This window comes from Corapipo altera, unplaced genomic scaffold, assembly GCF_003945725.1.
Source record: "Corapipo altera isolate COAL_440 unplaced genomic scaffold, ASM394572v1 45, whole genome shotgun sequence".
NCBI classification, from domain to species: Eukaryota; Metazoa; Chordata; class Aves; order Passeriformes; family Pipridae; genus Corapipo; species Corapipo altera.
Window position 1 is genome coordinate 11,125,266 of NW_020884877.1, and position 19,484 is coordinate 11,144,749.

Sequence of the window (19,484 nt, forward strand, 5' to 3'; positions counted from 1 at the left end):
TGAAAGAGTTGTAGAAACTGTCACTTCATGGTTTTATTTGTGCGTACTTTTCCCTTCTCTCTCTAGAAACTGGTTATTTTAGTTTTTATGTTCTGGTGCCTTACTGATATAAAGTCAAGATGCGGTCTGATCATTATCACTATCACCATTCTACCCAGATTTTTTTCAATGGTAAAAACCATCCTGGTATGAGATGCAACCTGACTTCACAAGGTAATGCAAACTACACAAGTAATGGAATCCAGCCAAAATTATCACAAGGAGTGGCTGATGCTCACTTAATGTTTTCCACTGGAATATAAGCTAATCATGCTCTGTTTTTGACCTATTGCCAGCTGCCTGCAAAGAGTAGACAGGGTTGTAAGCTCGGTTCTCTTGCTTGAAAGGAAGCTGCAGATCTCAAATTTCTGTGCTTCAGATGCATGCAATGCAAGGGTGGTGGCAACTTGGACATGCTAACTTTCAACAGTTAAGAACTGAGTTGTTTGAGCTGCTGGGACTGGCTAACCTTAGGTTAGCACAAGTATGAGAGAGTAAAACTTATATTCTTCTGCTTTTCATTGTGACCTCAATCTTGTAGTATCTGGAAAAAACCAGAAAAGCAGCTAAGCTTGGAAGCTTATTGCAAGTAAGAGCTCACCTAAGCAGTGGACTTAATATAGTGCATCAAAATGTCTGCCTCACCATGCCAGCAGACCCACATTTGGCGAAAATAGCCTTGAGCTCAATATATTTGGGGTTAGAAGTTTATGGGCACCTGCATGAGATATGCTGATTTTTGTTTCATAATAGAAGAAGAAAAAAATTTCTTCATAGAACAGTGGATGGAGTAATGCTGGCATAGCAGTTTCAAACATTTAACACACATTTCAGTAACTTTCTGTTTCTGAGAAGGGCAGTGATAACTTTTGTTAAATATTATGAAAACATGCCACAATTTATATTAACAAGGAAGAAGGACACATGCTTTATGTTATAGGAATACAAAATGTTCATTTTTTGTAGTATATGTCTTTGTGTGTTCTTCTGTATGTTAATGTGTTGCTTTATATTCTCTGTGTCAAGAATACTTAGTCTGAATTCTGAGGTTGTTTTCTTATTTACTGTGGCCCTGGAGGTAGAATGTAAGTGGAACCTCAGGTAGTTGTGCAGTGATTCAGTAAGTCTTGCTTTACAATTCATTAGGTTACAAGTCACGGTAAGCAATGCTTTTATTCAGTACAAACTGATGATGATCACTGAAATGTCTTCAAACAATTTTGATGGGTTAATTTTTATTGCTCAGGCCTTATACTGGCTCAGATGCCATCTGTCCTTCCACAGCTGGCATGAAGCTAGCACAAAATCAATCTCATGTGCTTTGGGTGTTTCAGTAGAAAAGCAATTATTTGCCTTGATCTGAATCAGATTTGTATTGGATGATCTGGTACATGGTTTCAGTGTTAATGATGGCCAATGACCAGTTAATGATCTTAGTCAAAGTAATAGAGACGTCACATTCTGACCTTCATGTTGTTGCAAACATAGATCAATTTTCTTATTTTTCAGTAAAATTTTTTGACTAAAATATGGAGGGGGGAAGTGAAGAAAGAGCATGATGTACAACAATGCACTAAATGCAAAATTTTGCTCTCATGACTTTGTCGCTTTAGATTTGTGTGGAGTATTAACTCTTCCACCTTTACTGAAACATAATAATCCACATAGACTTGCCTACTACCTACACAAAGAACATGATTCTTTAGCATTTCCATTAATCTAATATCACTATGCTGATGCATGAAAATTTTGGATGTTTAATATTCATATTTTCCAACAAACGTTGTATTAGATAGATAAGCTGTGTCTGCCTATTAGTTGCCTACTGTCTTGCAAACAAGTTGTCCTGAGTTCCAGGCATCAACAAAGGCTCTCTTTGTCTTTCAATGTGGTGAACTTTATGAGAACAGATTTATTTTTCAGTTACTTTAGTTGTGCCTTTAAAAATAAAGTGAATATTGATTTAATTTATTTATTTTTTTTTCAGTACAAGGAAAACAGCCAAACTTCATACAAAAGTTTGGACATAGAACTCTACAAGAAGGAGAAGATTTAATTCTGCATTGCACTATACATGGAAAGCCTGAACCACATGTCTGCTGGATAAAGAATGATATCCAAGTGGTGTCTGGTGATATCAGTGTATGTTCTAAGGTTCTTGAAATTTTTCTTGGGAGAAAGGTAATTTATTTTGCTTTATGCTACTAATAATCTCCTATGTCCTTCTCTTGTTTTACAGATTGAGAAATTAGGAGATATCTATTACCTTTTAAAAAGAAATGTAGTCCTTGCTGATGCTGGGAAATATGTCTGTCTTGCCAGCAATGAAGTTGGAAAGGCACACTGCTCTGCTTTCATAACCGTGATAGGTGACTTGTCCTGCCAGCTGCATGCTTTTCAGCACCTTGTTGCCATATTAAATGAGCAACTCGTTTCCACTAATGTACATATTTTGTTTCAGAGAAGAATAAAACCCCAGAAACTTCCAGTGTAACTCAGGCTAAACCAGAATGGAAAGATGGAGGCTTTTCAGAAGAAGAGAATGTCACCACGACTGAGCTCACACCAGCCCATGACACACAATGTGAGGGAGATCAAAGAGATCTCCCAGTAAAGTAATTTGCAATTTACTCTGTGCTACAACTTGTGCTGCTGCAATAGCTGTAAGGACCTTAATTTACAAAGCACAAATCAAACACTCTTCCCAATCCTATTAATTTTGGTATAATGGAAATGAAGTCCATAATATGTGGCTGCCTTTTTCACTTAATTCTTCATCAAAATATATGCAATTGTTAGATGAAAGACCTTGAAATACACTAGACAATTGAGTCTATGCAAGGTATTTAGGTTTAGTGAAATAATTTTCTTGAAATCTAGGCCTAGATCTTAACCTAGATATTATTGTAAGAGTGAAGAAGTCAAAGATACAAAATATTCCAGAAGTTCAAATTGATGGAACTACATAAGCATGTAAGTAAAATTTTCTACTGGACAAGTTTTATTCAGAAGAATAAACCACAGTCCTAATAGCACAGGAACAGTCATTGCTCATTAATTGAATAAAGATAACAAATCTTCCCACTATGCAATTTCAGAAGATTAAATAAATGAGATACATGAAGTCACCAGTCCTTGTGACTTCTAGCACAAGATGAAATCTTGCCTCCTCAATTTAGGCTCTGATAAAAAAGAAAGAACAGTGTTATTTTGTCTTTGAGTTCCTGTCTATCTAGATGCAGAGAACACAAAATCAGAAAGGAAAACTACTGCATATGTTGATTCAAAAGCTTTGTTTGTGTCATCGTGAGCTGCCTGCAAACTTTTCTTCATGTCCAGCTGATGAAGCATTGATCCCACATATTTTGTCCAGGGTTTTGATTTTGTTTTGGTTTGGTTTTTGTTTTGGTTGGTTGGTTGGGTTTGTTTGGGGTTTTGTTGTTGTTGGGGTTTTTTTGTTTTTTTGTTCTGTATTGCTGTGAAAGATCATGATAATTTTACTTAAGACACATAGAAATTGTATGATTAGAATACGTAGGCCATAGAAAAAGGTCAAATTTATCCTAATTTTTTTCTCATATCTTCTGTTCTTTTAACTAAAGTGCCTTCTGGTAAATAAAATGAGATTTAAGATATTTTTTTTTGTCTGGAATCACTCTTGAGTTGATCTTTAATCTTGTGCAGTCTCAGGATCACAGAGAACTGTCTATCCCACCATTAAAAACATAAGCAATATTAACTGACCTTTTTCACACAGGTTTAAAGAGAAACTCTGGCTTCAAGGAGTGTATTTTGAACTTGAGAGGCCACAAGAGATTAACTTCAATTTGAGACAGGATCCCCTTCTGCATGATGAGTGGAACAGAAGATGGACTGAAGTGCAAGATGTCTGATTCCTGAGGGTGTTCGTGTTGTTTGCTGTGTCCATTAGTAGATCCTGGCCATGGGTGAGGAGAAGATGAATCTTTGAGTGCTATCCAATATGTTTCTAGATTACAATTTGTATTTTGTTTCTTTACAAATAAATCATTACTAAAATTCACATGTGTACAGCCTTTATTAGGCAGTGATTTATAATTTTTTGTGGTTTGGTTTGTTAGACAAATCTAACAAAAGATAATGATAGAAAAAAGAAATATTAGCCTTTAAAGTTACATATATCCTTGATCATTTGTCAGCACCCACTATTTTACTCTCCTACAAATTCCATCAGTGCCATGAATTCCATCAATAGATCTTCCCACTAGTTTATATATAGAATTAGGATTTAAAACAAAATGAGCTTATTCTTCAGTTTATTAAATATAGGGTGAATTGGCATATTTCTAACACCTTTGAGACAATTTGAGGAGGCCAGGTACCAAACAGAGTGGTTATTAATATTAGCAAACCTTGTCTAATGCTTGATTAGTACCGAGTGTCTTCAGGGAAGAGAGAGTCTCTCTCTAAGGCAGCATAATAGAGAAGTCTTCCACTGCATTTCTTATGCTTTCAGGACTAGATTAGTGTGACAGTACAGTCCATTTCCAGTTGGTGCATGTCATTACAGTCCAGAGGAGTGTTCTGTGGAAGGATATGCTACTTTCAAAGCACATTTTTAGTTTAGCGACTTTTCAATAACAGGATTCCTCAAGAACCACAGCACCCATTCAGGGTATAAAAAAACCCCTGAACTGAAATTAAATCTTTTGGACTGTAGAGGAGTCATTAGCATGATGAAATATTTGTCTCCATCTCTTGAATTCACAGTTTAGGTGTCTTTTTCAATTCACTGCAGAGCTTCTTGTGGACTTTTGTCGTGTCATCCATTTGCAGCATTGAAAAATGTAGTACAGAAAACTCCTCATTTTGAGTGGCTGTTTGACTGCCAAAATAGCCGACAGGACATCAAGTTAGACTAGAGAATAACAGTTCTACAGCTTGAGCCTTCTGATTCAAATTGTCAAATGATTCATTCTACTCAGACCTCTGGTTCAGGTTCAGAGTGGCTTGGCCAATGCTACAGGTACATGTGTATTGTGCAACTCCCTGTTGTTCAACATTCTGTGATTCTTAATATGCACATTGGTTAGACCTACTCTAGTTTTGCATACCACAGCAATGCACTCACACTTCTCACAGAGAGCAGAGAGAGATGTAAGAAGTGCAGCACTTTTGTGCTTCATTCAAGTAGATGTCATTTGTGCAAAACTGGGACTGAAATAACATGTTTGAGGATTGCTTAAATCTTATCACCAAAACATTAAATATTTTTCTTCATCAATATGCAGGTTCAATGGTAGAAACTTAAATTTATCTCCAGTTTAAAGTATAAGCAGAGAGGAAATGAGCTGAAAAAAAATATCATGTACATGTCTTCACCTGATCACATAAATCACTTGCTTGACATTATGGAAAAGTCAATGGCATCCTGCCCACAGAAGAGTCACAAGGCTATGTATATGTGCACATAAATAGAGTGACTGAGGACCGAGGTACTTGCTCTGCATACTACACTCTGTCTCTCACAAACAGTCTTTTCCAAAATGAAATGAAGACAAGCATCCAGCCTCTCCTGGATTCTATACAATTACCTTTCCTGACTAAACCCATTCTTTGCACATTATTTAGATTTAAAGATGTCACAAAAAATATTGTGTTTCTAACTGTACTGACATTCAGAGGACTGATAAAGTAAATATCAGATGACCACTGCCCTCTGTTCCCCCCTTAAAAAAATAATTATAAATGCCCTAAAATTAATGTTCTTTCCTCTGTTGGAATCTGTTAGTATGGCATATTTTCCTATTTAGAAATCCATTCTCTAGAAGTAAAACTGTAGAATTCCATGCTTGCTCATCTTGGGTGCTCATCGTGTATTGGATTCTTTTCGCTTTTCCTCTTGATTGTTAGTCTGTGAGAAAAACTTTAATATTTGAGGTGGGCTTTTTTCCTGTTGACTCAAAAAACACAACTTTACTTAGGAAAAAGAAAAGTGTTAATGCTTTTCTAAATAATACATGGACCAAAACAGAAATCTTTATATCTGTTCTTATCCATAATTTTCTTACAAAATAGTAGACCGTGGTGTTTATAAATAAATAAAAAAATCCAGCAACCCTCTTTTACCAATGAGGAAAACAAATATTGTTCCAAGTGTTCCCAGGGAATGGATCCATTATCAAAAATGGTAAGTGTGTTTGTTTCTTTTCACTTTATGAGTCATACCTGTCTGTGAATTTATTAAAAGCTTTCCTAAATTGACAGAATGTACGTATCTATTAACTGCTAAGGACTGTCTTGATGTTAGATGAAACTTTCCCCAGTACAATGATTTTAATTAGTTTTGTGGAAGGAAGTGAAACAGTTAGTGAACATATTGTTTACTCAGTGGCCAAGTTTTTTAGTAAGGCCCTGCTTTCTAAGATGAAGAGCTGAGGAAGTAATATTTTTATCCTTTCCGTGTTCTACACATGTAAATACGTGAGGATGATATATACAGAAATAATATACAAGGAAAACTTGTGAAAAGTGACATCTGTAAATCTCCTTCTTGGGTGTTTCCAAGGAGATAATAACTATCTACATGAAGTTAGTGATTAGGACCCTGAAAGTGTGCAGTTTCCAGAAAGTTCTTCACATATGAAACAGCTAAAATAGTTTCAAAAAATGCTTATTGCCTTACTTATCTCTTCCGCTTTCGAAGCAACTCACAGTGCCCTCTTTAGTAGCCATTTTTTTAAAACAAGTTTTATTTTTTATTGAAAAATATTAATATATCTTGCAAAAGCAGTCACAATGGCTCAGATAAGAGTTGTTGTGATCTGAAAATGTGACAGCTTTTCAGAAGCTGGCTGCAGCAGAAATATGTGGACATTCTTGTAAATATAATTCAATTTATAGCCTCTATTTAAGGTTCCTAAGATGTTGCTACATAGTACAGCTTGTTGTATTTGCAGGGGAAGAGGAATTGATGGAGGTGATGGAAATCTGGTTTGATTTCAGGTCAGGATTTATTTGTTTAACAATTAAGAATTTTTCAGTTATTTCTAATTTTAAAGAAAGAAAGTGTGTGGGAGGAGGGAAAGTAGTATTTTTTTTCAAAAGTTTACTTGGAAAACTGGAAATTCAGCAAAGATATAGAATATAAGTACATTTTGGGTTCTGTTTTGTCACTTCTTTAAGGATTAAGGGAAGCATCTCATCAGTGACCAAATTATTTAATTCATTACTCCTTTGCTTCTGTATGTTTGGTTAGAAGACAGAGTGAAATAAAAATAATAAATGAAAGGAGATATAATAGTTATTGAATAAGAAAGAACAGGACAAAGAATTAAGGGAGTGAGGGAAAATGTAAGTAGAGAAGGAAATGGTAAAGATACTGATTCTTTTTTCACTGTTTGTAAATTAGCACGTGTAAATAGACTAAGAGAGCAGGAAAGAAAGCAGGGTTTATGCTATATTGGCTGTGCAGCTACAGCACAGTACAATAGTAGTAGTAGTAAACCACTACTGTTTGACAAATAACAAAGAAAAGATTATGAATTTTTTAAAAAAAATATATTAGGAGATTCCACTGAAAAAAAGCACATTGAAAACTTGCCTAAGTGGCACTTAGTACATGTAGACAGTTAGTAGAACTTTCAAAGCATCTTCAGCGGGCCTATTAAAATAATCATTCCTTTTGTGCAGCTCCACTGATGAAGTCATTAGGATGATTAGAATTAGTCAAAGTGTATCACATAGAAAGAGATTGCAGGTATCCACACCACAAAGTTTCACTGAGTTCAAGATCACCTGCTAATTCTTAAATGTGTTGAGGCCTACAATGTAGTACATATATTATAGTAACTTGGGCAGTATATAGTTCAAACTTCAAGTAGTAGCAGACTGAAGCAAATGATGAAATTTTTATAACTATCCCCAATTTAAAGATCTGACTTTTGTTTCTACCTGGAGAAAAAAACAATGTTATTTTTACCAGCAGTGTCTTTGCTACACAATAGTAAGACTGAAGTCACCCTTCAGTTTTTTATTGTGGATACACTATAGGACACTAAACATGTAGAAATCATGTGATATAAATGCAACAGAAGGCATGCATTATTAATAATTCGTATTTACTTGAGCTGTTCATAAACTTTTTCATTGTTTATTTGACTTAGACATCATCATTAAGCTGGCTGCATTTTTAAGTTCACAAATACTAGCCTGTGTTTTTAATCCAAGTTTGATTTTTCACTGACTATTTAGGTGTTTAAATACAGAGGAAAAACAGCCATCTGTTTTAGCAGGTCTGTTTAGACTTAGAAATTTTATACTCTTTACACAACTTTCCTTGGACATTTTGTGTCTTCTAGTAGAAGCTAACTTGACCTCCCCCTTATTGCGCAGAGTTGCATTTGCTATCATACTGAGTCTTGTACAAAGTGATTAGGCTCTCTGACATCTATTTGCAAGAAAATGTTACAACTGAGCCATAGAACTTAGCCTTTCAACCTCTCTGAGAGTCCAGGTAGTATCAGTGTAGAAACTATTTCTCCAGTTTGTGTTGCTGTTAATACTGCTGCATCCCAAGAGCAACCATGAAGTCACCATCTTATGGGACGGATAAATTAAAGGGCAGATCAAATTTGTGACATTATTTTATGAGATCACAGCAATATGTAATTTCTTGTTTCTTTCAGATCTGCAAACTATAGTGTTCATACTCTCTTGCAGTGCTGGAAGTCTCTTTCTCCTTGGCATTTTCTGGATCTCCCGCTAAGAGGTTTCCTTCAGGTTGTTTTCAAACACAAGTGCAGCTGATAGTACAAAAGTCCAGTCTGTGTTTACTTCTCTAGGTATCCTCAGGGAGATCCTTTTCAATGTAGAACTTGGTAACATCAGACTGAACTCCTCCACTTATCAAACCAGCTAAGCACATGCTTGATTTTAAGCACATAAGTAATCTAGAGCTTTCTAGATATGCATTACATATATTCCACTTCATAGAGTAGGAAAAAGATTTTTGAATAAGAAGGCAGGAATGGAAACAGGCAGATGTGGTGTTGCGGTAAAACACCTCCCATTCCAGCCACAAACAAGAGTAGTCTTCTAACTGATGTCTGTTTCAGAAGTAACCACTACAACAGTACAATTAGCACATTAGTGACAAAGCTGGGCTAGTGGAAGTTCACAAACTGATATGCTACTCCATTGGTGACTAACTCTGGCATCTTCACAAGGTTATACAGGTCTAGAGAAAGCTGTTGGGTTTAAAATCCAGGTTTTTTTAGGAATTACAGTATTTTTCTCTAATTTTACTTTCACATTTGTATTTCTGCACGTTGTATGCTACTGTTTGTTAAGCTTAACTACTTGGACCATTCAACAGAAAAATTGTGAAGGAAACAAAAAACCCCACGCCAAATCTATGCATTACCAAATACAATTTTAGAATTCAAAGTTACAAAGAAAAATAATTTAAACAGTGTATTCTAATAGTTTGCAGCCACATATCTGAGCTCAGCATACTTATTTAGTCTGGTGATTGACAGATGCATTTGGTAGCTTCTTGGGTGTTTTATAATGAAAGGAAGTAAGGCTGAATCTCACTGATATGATGACTTCTAACTTGTTCATGTGCTTTGTTAAAATGCTTCTTTATTACTTTCTTTGTCTTGAGGTTGTGACTTAGGAAATTTGCAATGGCTTGTAAACTGCACATTATAAATGAAATTGAATTATAAATCAAAAGCTTTGGAACGGCTGAGGTTTCCTTATTGAATCCCTTTTGTGCCTCCAAAATTAGGATTGTCAATCAAAACCAACAGGTGGTGTATGGTTACAGAGAGTGAAGCCCCTCTCACAGGATACTTTCTTTTAGGAAACCAATCAGAACTGGCTCTGGCATGATGAGGCAGATCTGTCAGCAGAGCTGGGGTATATAAAGTGAAACAACTATGTTAGCACTTCTGAGCAGTCGTGCATTCCCCGCCTCGCCTCGGGTGTAGGGATTGCAAAAAAACAAAACTACACTGTCAAGACCGTGTAGTTTTGTTTTTTATGATTAGAGGCTCTACAATTCTCATGCTGGGATTGTCTAAAAAAATCTTACTTGGGATAAGGACGTCGTTCAAGAAGATTTCGTTGGGCTTAGCCCACTCTTGCAGGCACTTTGAGAGATCAGGTTAGTAGCATGTTTCTGCTGGTGTAAAAAAGGTTTTATCGGTCATTAATAATCCTGATACAATCTATTTTTTATAAATTTGGTCACGGGGGGTATAGGTTTCAGGAATTGATGGAGCACTTAAATTCTCTGTCAACTTTATATCTTAAATTATTGGAGTAAGCTTTGGTAACTCTCAGCAAAACTTTTTTTTTTACAGTGTATTTTATTGTTAAAGACTATATAAATTAAGGTTTTAAAAGTGTATGGAAACATGTGCTTAACTTAAAAACTCCTTTCTCTTGGGAGTGTTCAAGGTTATGCTACTGAGAGATAAACTGAGAAGCTCCCAGAATAGCTCTGATAAAATGCATGTGGTATCAGCTAAGCACTGATGACTTTTTAAGGGAAACAACTGCTAAGGTATCAGTTACATGGCAGCTCTGGAACACTTGTCTGCTGTCATTCATAGCTGTAAAGGTTATTTCTGGAACATGACATTTCAGACACATACTTTCAATTCTAATTATACAAGAAACCTTATAAGATCAGATCTTCATCACCAGAATTTGCCTAGACAATGAAAGATATAAACTTCGTGTGAACTCAATGACAGTTTTATTTAATTGAATTATTTCTGATCTATTCTGAAGTAAGGAAACTACATATATATACAAGCTTTCATAATGTTTCCATATATTTTAGCTGAGCTTCAAAACATAGTCATAACTTGAGCTGAAAATCTCAATACAATATCCAGTTCTGCCCTTATGCACTTACTTTATGTACGCATCAGGCCCTGACTTCTATGAAAGCATTCATGTAATGAAGAATTTTTACCCCTATGAAAGGTAGAATAAATTTGGCTCAGAGTGAAAGAAACTTTGCTTTCTCATTTTTGAGTTAAGCTTGGGATTGTCACAAAATCTGGCACAAAAGCCAAACTAAACTGAAGTAAATACATGAGCAAGATTGACTTGAAAAAATTGTGGGGTTAACTCTTGTTTGTTAAGACTTGATATGCTCTCAGGGAAATTTTATTATGAGAAAAATTGTAACTTTAATAGATGTATAGTACTATTAAAAAGATATTAGCTACATTTTTAAAAGCACACGATTTTACATCAGTAAATAAATATGTTCAGGCAAATATAAAATACTGACACAGAAGCTTTTCTAGTGTAGTGTGCTATTTCAAAGTAGGCTCTTCTGGCATAGCAAGAGAAAGCAAATTTTCTTTCAGATTTCACATGGCTCTGCAGTTGTTCAAGCCATCAGTGTCAGTGGCTACCTTATATCCTAGCTCACATTTCGAAGGTTGCTGTCTTCCCATATTCAAAATTCCACTGAGATACTCTCTAAGAAAGACTAGAATTTTATCTGCATCTTTAATGTCAATATGCTTCTGTAAAAAGAAATTATTCACTACTTACAGGCTGCTTTTAAAATTGTCTTCTGTCATTTTGATCATTATTATGAGGCAAATACATTGAAGACCTTCACATTCTTTCATTTGCTGCTTAGTGACCTAGATATAGTCTCATTGGAGAATGCAAATGCTTTGCACCAACAACACATTTTTAAAAATTATACATAGAAATTATTTTCTCTTCAGATAAAAAAGTTAATAGACGAATAGAGGCTGGATGACCTGTGGAAGGTCATGCAGTGAGTCAAGCAGAATTTTGTCTTCTGCTGCACACTTGCAATGCCAAAGCACAGCTCCGCTAAAGATAATGGTTTCACATCCAACTCAGCCAAGCATTCTCTATGAATAATTTGCCATACAACTTTGTCAAAATCTACACTCTTCACATTTCAACAGGTCATTCTGATTTAAAACTTACAAGAGTAAATTGTTCTGAAAATAATTACAAATATTCTGAAAATCTAGCAAGAAGGAGTGTGTATAATAACATTGTCACTATTTATATCTAATGATGGGGTTTTTTTTCTTGCAGAGTGCCTGTAAAGATGACGACAAAAGCACCAACATTTACGCAGCCGTTACAAAGTGTTGTGGCACTGGAGGGTAGTGCCGCAACCTTTGAGGCTCATATTAGTGGTAAGGTTTTGCTTCATTCTTCCAAGATTTATAATTTTTTTATTACTATTTTTTCCTAATGTTTATGCTAAGAAAAATGATAACACTTTCTATAGATCATAATCTGATCTGAATGGGTAAAGATGAGTACTGAAATATGGATATGTATCTATATTATACAGTACTGATCAGCACTGTGAGGTTCTGTCAAATATCTACAAACAGGCTGCATAAAGTTACTGACCAAGCAGTAGGCAGTCATCCTGCCATGCCACTGGTGTCTAATTCTCATATATGTCAGAACCAGCAAAACTGGGGTAAATACCTTTAAAATATACACATAAGGATACATACTCTGCTAATAAGGGAACTTCATACAGGTATAGAGAGAATAATTTTGTTTGAATGATGATTGGACAGAATGAGGAGTGAAGGTGCAAAGGGCAAGGCTTGTGCTAGCTCTTCAATGACCTTGTGCTAAGCCTTACTGTTTAGCTAAGCTGTATTTCTCCCTCCTGTGCCCTTAAGTTTACTTAATTCCAGAGTTCTAGCAACAGGGTTAAAAGCACAAAATCTAGGTCCACCTGGTGACTGAAAAGGGTAGAAAACCCTTGTATGCTAGATAATAGATTTGTATGGTGATCATGATGGTAGCTCAAGGCTGGATTAATATATTTACAATGTTGATGTGATGTAATTACATTAAGATGCCAGATTCCATGTAATTTAAAAGATACTTCATTTCTCCAGTCTACATGCTATTCAAACACCCTATCTTGTGCAAAATCCCATGCAAACTCCTGAGATAACGTTACCAGATAACCAACACCCTGTTCTAAGAGTGTCTCTGACCTCGGCAGTGACTAAGGAGAAATGACATGTGTTCTCTGCTGATGGAATTATATTGTCTTACAGGCATTAGCAATGTGATGATCCACATACCATAAAATACTATGCAGATGCTCTGTGACAGGTGCAAACACATGATCTGTCCAACTATAAAGATCTCTGACATCTATAATCCACTGTGGTTCATCCCCTGGTCCCTTTGGATAACACTACCCCACATGTCATGTAGTCTACATCCATGATATTTTTTCATGCCATATTCTGTTCTTTGGCCCTTGATCTTCAGTTAATTGCCCCGATCTTCTCTTCTTGCCTGTACACTGAAAATTTTCTGTAAAAAGTTTTTTCCATGGTTGATTACAATACTTATAATTATTACAAATATATAAATATATCATCAGAACAAGACAGGATGTTAATATGACTCAATGTATGATATTGGCTATTTTCATTTGCGTGATATCATAGACTACTTCGGAGGAGAACTTGATTTCTTACTAAGTGAAGCTACATCAATTTTTCTAATAATATGCCATATTGGATGTTAGTTTCAAATATCTTGTGAGTCAATCTCTTGTTAGCTTTTGTTCACATTGTGAGATTCTGGTATATCTTTCCTGCCCCAAAAGCATCCACCAAGGCTGAAAGATGAAACAGTGGCATTACAAATAGGAGAGTTTTATTTCTTAAACTAATTGCATAAAGGACTACACAGCTTTATTCTGCCCTTCCTATCCATAATGAAATATTGTGAATTTGAAATTAAGAATTTCTTTTTATCTCTGATAACACTGGCTTTTTATATACAAGTCAAGTATTAACACAGAGCTACAATTCAAATGTGAAGAGTTCAGTTAATCTTAGGGTATCAAGAAGAGCTTAGCAACTACCTGAGATGAAATTTTGCTGTGTGTAAACTAGAACAAATGAATTTTACTGTTATATTCGACTGTAAATTAAGTGCCACATTACAAAAGTTTGATATCAGACAAAAATACCCAGCATGTAACAGAAATCTCAGAAAGCACAGAACGCACAAACCCTGTGATTAAAAGCAGTAAATGCCAGAGCAGTGGGAGTCCTGCTGGGTCAGCAGTGGCTGAGAGATCATGAGACAAGGAAGTCAGTTCTGCCAGCATTACTTTGCCCATCCTCATGTCTCCACAGCACTGACCAAGTTTGATTTTTTTCATAAAGAAACCTGTACCCTGCTTACCTTTTTTGAACTTATATTTTCAGGTATTATCCAGTGCAAGACAACCTTTAAACTCTGCTTATTGTTGAAAGCAGCACATAGATTGAACACAAGTTGGCAGCTCCTCTCACGTCATTGTCAGAAGACTCTAATTGAATTCAATTACTTTAGCAGTGGATTTGAGGCACTTTGGGTTTATTTTCTCCTTTTTGGCATTAAAAAACCTCAAGGACAATTGAATGAAAAATTTAAAAAAAAGGAAAAAGATTGTCCTAATAATTAATAGTCAAATCATGGTGTCATTTGGCACATGTAGAAGCAAATCCCTATTCTATATAGACCAGGCAAAAATATCTATAATCTGAGATAGATCTTACCCTTCAGTGCCTAGTTTGGTGGCATGGGATAGCAGAGTGCTAGTAAATTTGTGGAGTTGAGTTTTTTTAATTATAAATTTGGGCTTAGATTTTCAAAATGACTTCTAACTTTGGATCCCTTGGATATAGCAGTTTGAGGCATCAGAGTATACTCCATTTCTAGAATGCAGACCTTTTCAACCTCCCACATAAACTCCCATGTTTGCTAATCATCATATAATGCTACCCCAAGAAAATAAAACATTTTGATGTTACAAGAAATTCTCTATAGAGGACATGTTTTTGGTTGCCTACCTTAAAATGTTTTTAAACTAATTTTCACAAAATGTTGAAGACACATAGGTCTGAATGGAATAACTGGGATGTGCTGAATACTCAGTGTTTATGGTGATAATGCCCAAGTTGTCCTACACTAGTAGTACAAAATTGAATTATACATTCCCATCAGGGCTGTTTGATAACTTCCATTTATGAAATTAATAATGCTTAGAAGTACTTTTAGCTTTTGGTTTCTAATCCTCTCTAAAATTGTCCACACTCTCTGTGTGTGAGAGTTTGTTTTATGTATGTCTAAATTTCAGTATTTTACTATGAATAAAATTTTAAACTTTCCTAACCAAGTCTGGTGTGACTGCAATCAACCAGTAAAATTTCTAATCTACATATCTCAGCTTCTCTTTCATTTTAGTCTCACACAGTCATTTTCCTGGCACATTAAAATCCCTAATGATTTATTTGGTTTATAGGAGGGATACATTAGAAAGGAAGCAGAATTCTGTGGCCCTGGGGTTTTCCAAACCACAGAATAGGACTGGAAAAATTGTAAATACGGTCTCATATTTCATTCCTGAGCCCCAGTGCAGTACAGTTGGTGATTTGGGTTGAGTGGAGAAATACATGAACTGAATTTGCAGGAATTTTAATTTCTGAAGAAATGGTGTTCTAGGACTACAAAAAGGACTTTGAGCTGGAACTAGCTCCTTAAATTAGCTGTTCTGCTTACATGGCTCATATAAAAATTTTATTTATTCATCCAATGGATTTCAGTTGCTCAATAAATTTGACTGAGTAGAAAACTGTGAAGAGAATTTCCACTGGGAATCTAAAATCACCATTAGTTTTTTCTGACCAGAAGAGTCTTGCTCATGACCCTGATAACAAAAGAATAATATATTTGAACAAGATCAATATATTTGAAAAGATCAGCAGATTCCAGATGACTGCTGTCATCAAACTCAAAAAATTTGAGAAAAAGGAATCAAAAACCCCAAAACTTGGATAGCACTTGATTTTAATGTCTACAGCAGTCACTTTTTCTGTCACTTCTTTTTCTAAAACCATATAGTGTTAGAAAAATACTTAACTTAGTTGGAAGTACTGATTTTTACATTGTCTCCAAATTATTGGACGGGATAAATTTGTTATCAATAAACAGTCCTTCTTAGATACCAGCAAATAAATTTTAAAAATACCTCACGTGCTTTAATCCATCCCCTTCATGATTATGATGAACTTTTATTCCTGAACAGGATTGCTAAACACTACGGTCCCCCCATTATTCAAGTGATTTCCTAAATGCAGGAGCTTGTGCAGCTGCCCTATTGCTCTGTGCATTTTAAAGACCTTTCTACAATTCCTTTGCCACTGTGTCACTGGACATATAACGATATATCAGTGCCTATGCCATTATGCTCCACTATAACCATGAATACACAAGTGCATATTATGGTACTTTTTTGTATCTGGCATTTCATAGCATCTTAATCTCCGTTTGTCTTCCTTTTTCTTTAGGTTTCCCAGTTCCTGAGGTGAACTGGTATCGGGATGGCCAGGTTCTCTCTGCTGAAACTCTGCCCGGTGTGCAGATCTCGTTTAGTGATGGCCGCGCTAAACTGGTGATCCCCACCGTGACAGAAGCAAACAGTGGAAGATACACCGTACAAGCCACCAATGGATCTGGGCAAGCAACTAGTACTGCTGAGCTGCTTGTCACAGGTATAATGCAGCTAAAGAAATGCTCCTCTGTCTGCTAGCAATGTGAGAAAGAGAGTGATAGGAGAAGAGTCACAGATAATGAAAAAAGTTCAGGTTTGAAATATATGGTCAGCAAAATATAGCAAATCACTCTCCTTTTCCTAAAGCAGTCTAGAATTCAGCATATGTTCTCACCAGGAATGTCTAATGGTGTCCTTTATCCTTTAGCCGTAAAAAGTTTAATCCTGATCTTGTAAACTCTTATTCACAATTGCAAGCTTCTGGCTTCGCCCTCTATACCTCCACTCATGATCTGTCACATTGGGTATATTCAAACTACTCATAAAAGAAAGGATAAAGTTCTTCAGGATGGAGACCCTAATGATATTGAATGAAATAAATGATATTTAACAGAATAACTCACATAATGGGCCATACTCAAAAGACTGTGCTTAATGCCTATGGTTATAATCAGTGTATCAGTAATTCTAGAAACATTTGCAATTATGGGCACAATCAAAAATATCAGTAATTTTAAATGCAAGAAAAAAGCTAATCAACTCCTAATGTTTTGAATGTTTCGGAAGTTACTGTCATCTGTCAGTAGCATGTGAAAAAGAAATAGACCTTGTGCACATCTAGTAATGAAAGTATCTAGTCCTTACAGTTCTTTTTAACAAACATTATTGTTTTCCTATTTACTTCTTCAATAAAAATGCAGCTGGAACAGCACCACCAAACTTCTCACAACGACTACAGAGCATGACTGCAAGGCAGGGAAGTCAAGTTCGACTTGATGTAAGAGTGACTGGAATCCCTACACCTGTGGTGAAGTTCTATCGGGATGGAGTAGAAATCAAAAGCTCCCCCGATTTTAAAATTTTACAAGAAGGAGACCTTTACAGCCTAATAATTGCAGAAGCATACCCTGAAGACTCCGGCACCTATTCAGTAAATGCCACAAATAGCATGGGACGTGCTACTTCAACAGCTGAACTGCTAATTCAAGGTAACAGAATTGAAGTTGCAAGCCATGAAAATAGGAGACCATTCATTGTAGTGGTTCAATACGCACCACTTCATCGATGTTATATCAATAAGTTAATTTTAACTTCTTTCTAAGGAGTTACTAACTTGCTATGAAAAAAGCAGTGTCTTTGATGAAATTTGCCAAAGGTTTTTTTCTGAGATTTAAAAGAACCTTTTCTCCAGAATGGGTCTTCTTTAAATGCAAGATACAGTAGATAGATAAAAGTGTGGGATAATTTGCGTTGTTCTCGCTTTGTATTTGATAGCTGGCTTTGATAGAATAAATATACTAGACTGCATAACTGTACAAGGTGTTGTAAATGAGGGAGGCAAGGACGAAGACAGTTCTTAGAGAATTGTAGCTGTGAGTCATGCTACCCAGAGTAGTCTTGCTTGGATTTCACCTCATTCAGGCTTCCAGACTGTAATCATTTCAGATCTAGGACTGATATGAAGAATCAACAATAAATATGTTCTGGTTTAGTTTTTTTGGTTTTTTTTCTAATGACTTAGAAGTGCGGTAATATTGTTTCAACTATTTTCACAATTATCTGTCTATAGATATTGCAGAAAAAACAGATAGTTGCTTAATTACTTTTCTGTTGTTTATATAATTTTTTATATAGTTGGAATTGACCTTTCATTCATTTCTGCAACTGTTTATTGATTGTTGGCATATGAAATTCTCCTGACCACGTTTTCTCTCCCAAAAGGCGAGGAAGAAGCCGTTCCTGCTAAAAAGACAAAGACAATTGTTTCGACTGCTCAGATTTCACAAACAAGACAAGCCAGAATTGAAAAGGTATAATTTCCAAAAACAAAGCAGGTAAGGCTAAAATGTGGATGATTACTTCTACAGTATCTCACCCTAGTATTTTTCTCTTGTTTTTCGTTGTAGAAGACTGAAGCCCACTTTGATGCCAGATCACTTACAAGTGTTGAAATGATTGTAGAAGGTGCAGCCACCCAACAGCTCCCACACAAAGCACCTCCACGAATGCCTCCTAGACCTACATCAAAATCACCAACCCCACCAACTGCTGTAAAAGCACAAATGGCACGACAGCAATCACCATCACCTGTTAGACAGTCACCATCACCTGTAAGACATGTCAGAGCACCAACACCCTCACCAGTAAGGTAAAACTACCATTGTTTCAAACAATATTGGTTTTGAATCACTTTCACGTATAGCAGTAATGCTGTAGCATGAGAGCATGGTATAAAATGGCACTTATTACTTACTGAGTTTATTTTGGTGGCTAGTTATAATGTGCTATACTTGCCACTTCTACAGAAGTCTGTGCCTCCTATGTACACTTTCTGTCCAGTGTGAAAGAAAATCCCTTTTGATTGCCTTGTATAGAGCCAAAGTAGCACTCAAAACTCCAAGATCATGATGAAAGGGAAGAAAACAGTACAGCAGTTGGCCCTTGATTATTGTAGATGAACAGAGAAAAGAACAATGACACTGATGAGTGACAAACATAATGAAAGGATATGGAAAAAAATGTGAACACATGTTCCGTGTGCATACTGGTAATGACTGTAGAAATAACGTTTTGAAGGTAGGCAAGCTAAAGGTGGTTATGGAAAAATGAAGTTTAGCTCTGCTCTGTAGAGCCTCTTGAGAGGGAAAGTGAGTGGTTTGAAGAGCAGGGCTTGTGGTCTCAGAGACCCCATGACATCTGTGCTGAGAGGCAGACAAAAAGAAGATTGCTTTGGAAATCCTGCAGTTGCAGTATCCTGAAGCAGTGGTATCATGGAAGGAATGTCTTCAAGCTGAGTGCCCAGAAGAGCCCCATTTAAGTCGTCAGAGCTATGCATGCTGGTGAATTTTGCCCCACT

General features: G+C 36.0%; 2 protein-coding genes across 2 annotated transcripts in view; both read left to right on the top strand.

Annotated features, from left to right (window-relative positions):
* The window catches only part of CCDC141 (coiled-coil domain containing 141), a 76,949-nt gene extending 72,900 nt beyond the window's left edge, over window positions 1-4,049 (top strand). Inside the window, exons 29-32 of the mRNA XM_027637394.1 lie at window positions 2,027-2,181; window positions 2,279-2,408; window positions 2,501-2,702; window positions 3,797-4,049. Coding sequence (XP_027493195.1) covers window positions 2,027-2,181; window positions 2,279-2,408; window positions 2,501-2,658 — 443 coding nt within the window. The 3' untranslated portion in view covers window positions 2,659-2,702; window positions 3,797-4,049. The remainder of the gene's footprint in view (window positions 1-2,026; window positions 2,182-2,278; window positions 2,409-2,500; window positions 2,703-3,796) is intronic.
* A 5,927-nt stretch (window positions 4,050-9,976) lies between these two features.
* Window positions 9,977-19,484, top strand: part of TTN (titin) — a 237,924-nt gene continuing 228,416 nt past the window's right edge. Inside the window, exons 1-6 of the mRNA XM_027637206.1 lie at window positions 9,977-10,189; window positions 12,130-12,233; window positions 16,425-16,628; window positions 17,329-17,616; window positions 18,350-18,438; window positions 18,535-18,776. Coding sequence (XP_027493007.1) covers window positions 12,143-12,233; window positions 16,425-16,628; window positions 17,329-17,616; window positions 18,350-18,438; window positions 18,535-18,776 — 914 coding nt within the window. The 5' untranslated portion in view covers window positions 9,977-10,189; window positions 12,130-12,142. The remainder of the gene's footprint in view (window positions 10,190-12,129; window positions 12,234-16,424; window positions 16,629-17,328; window positions 17,617-18,349; window positions 18,439-18,534; window positions 18,777-19,484) is intronic.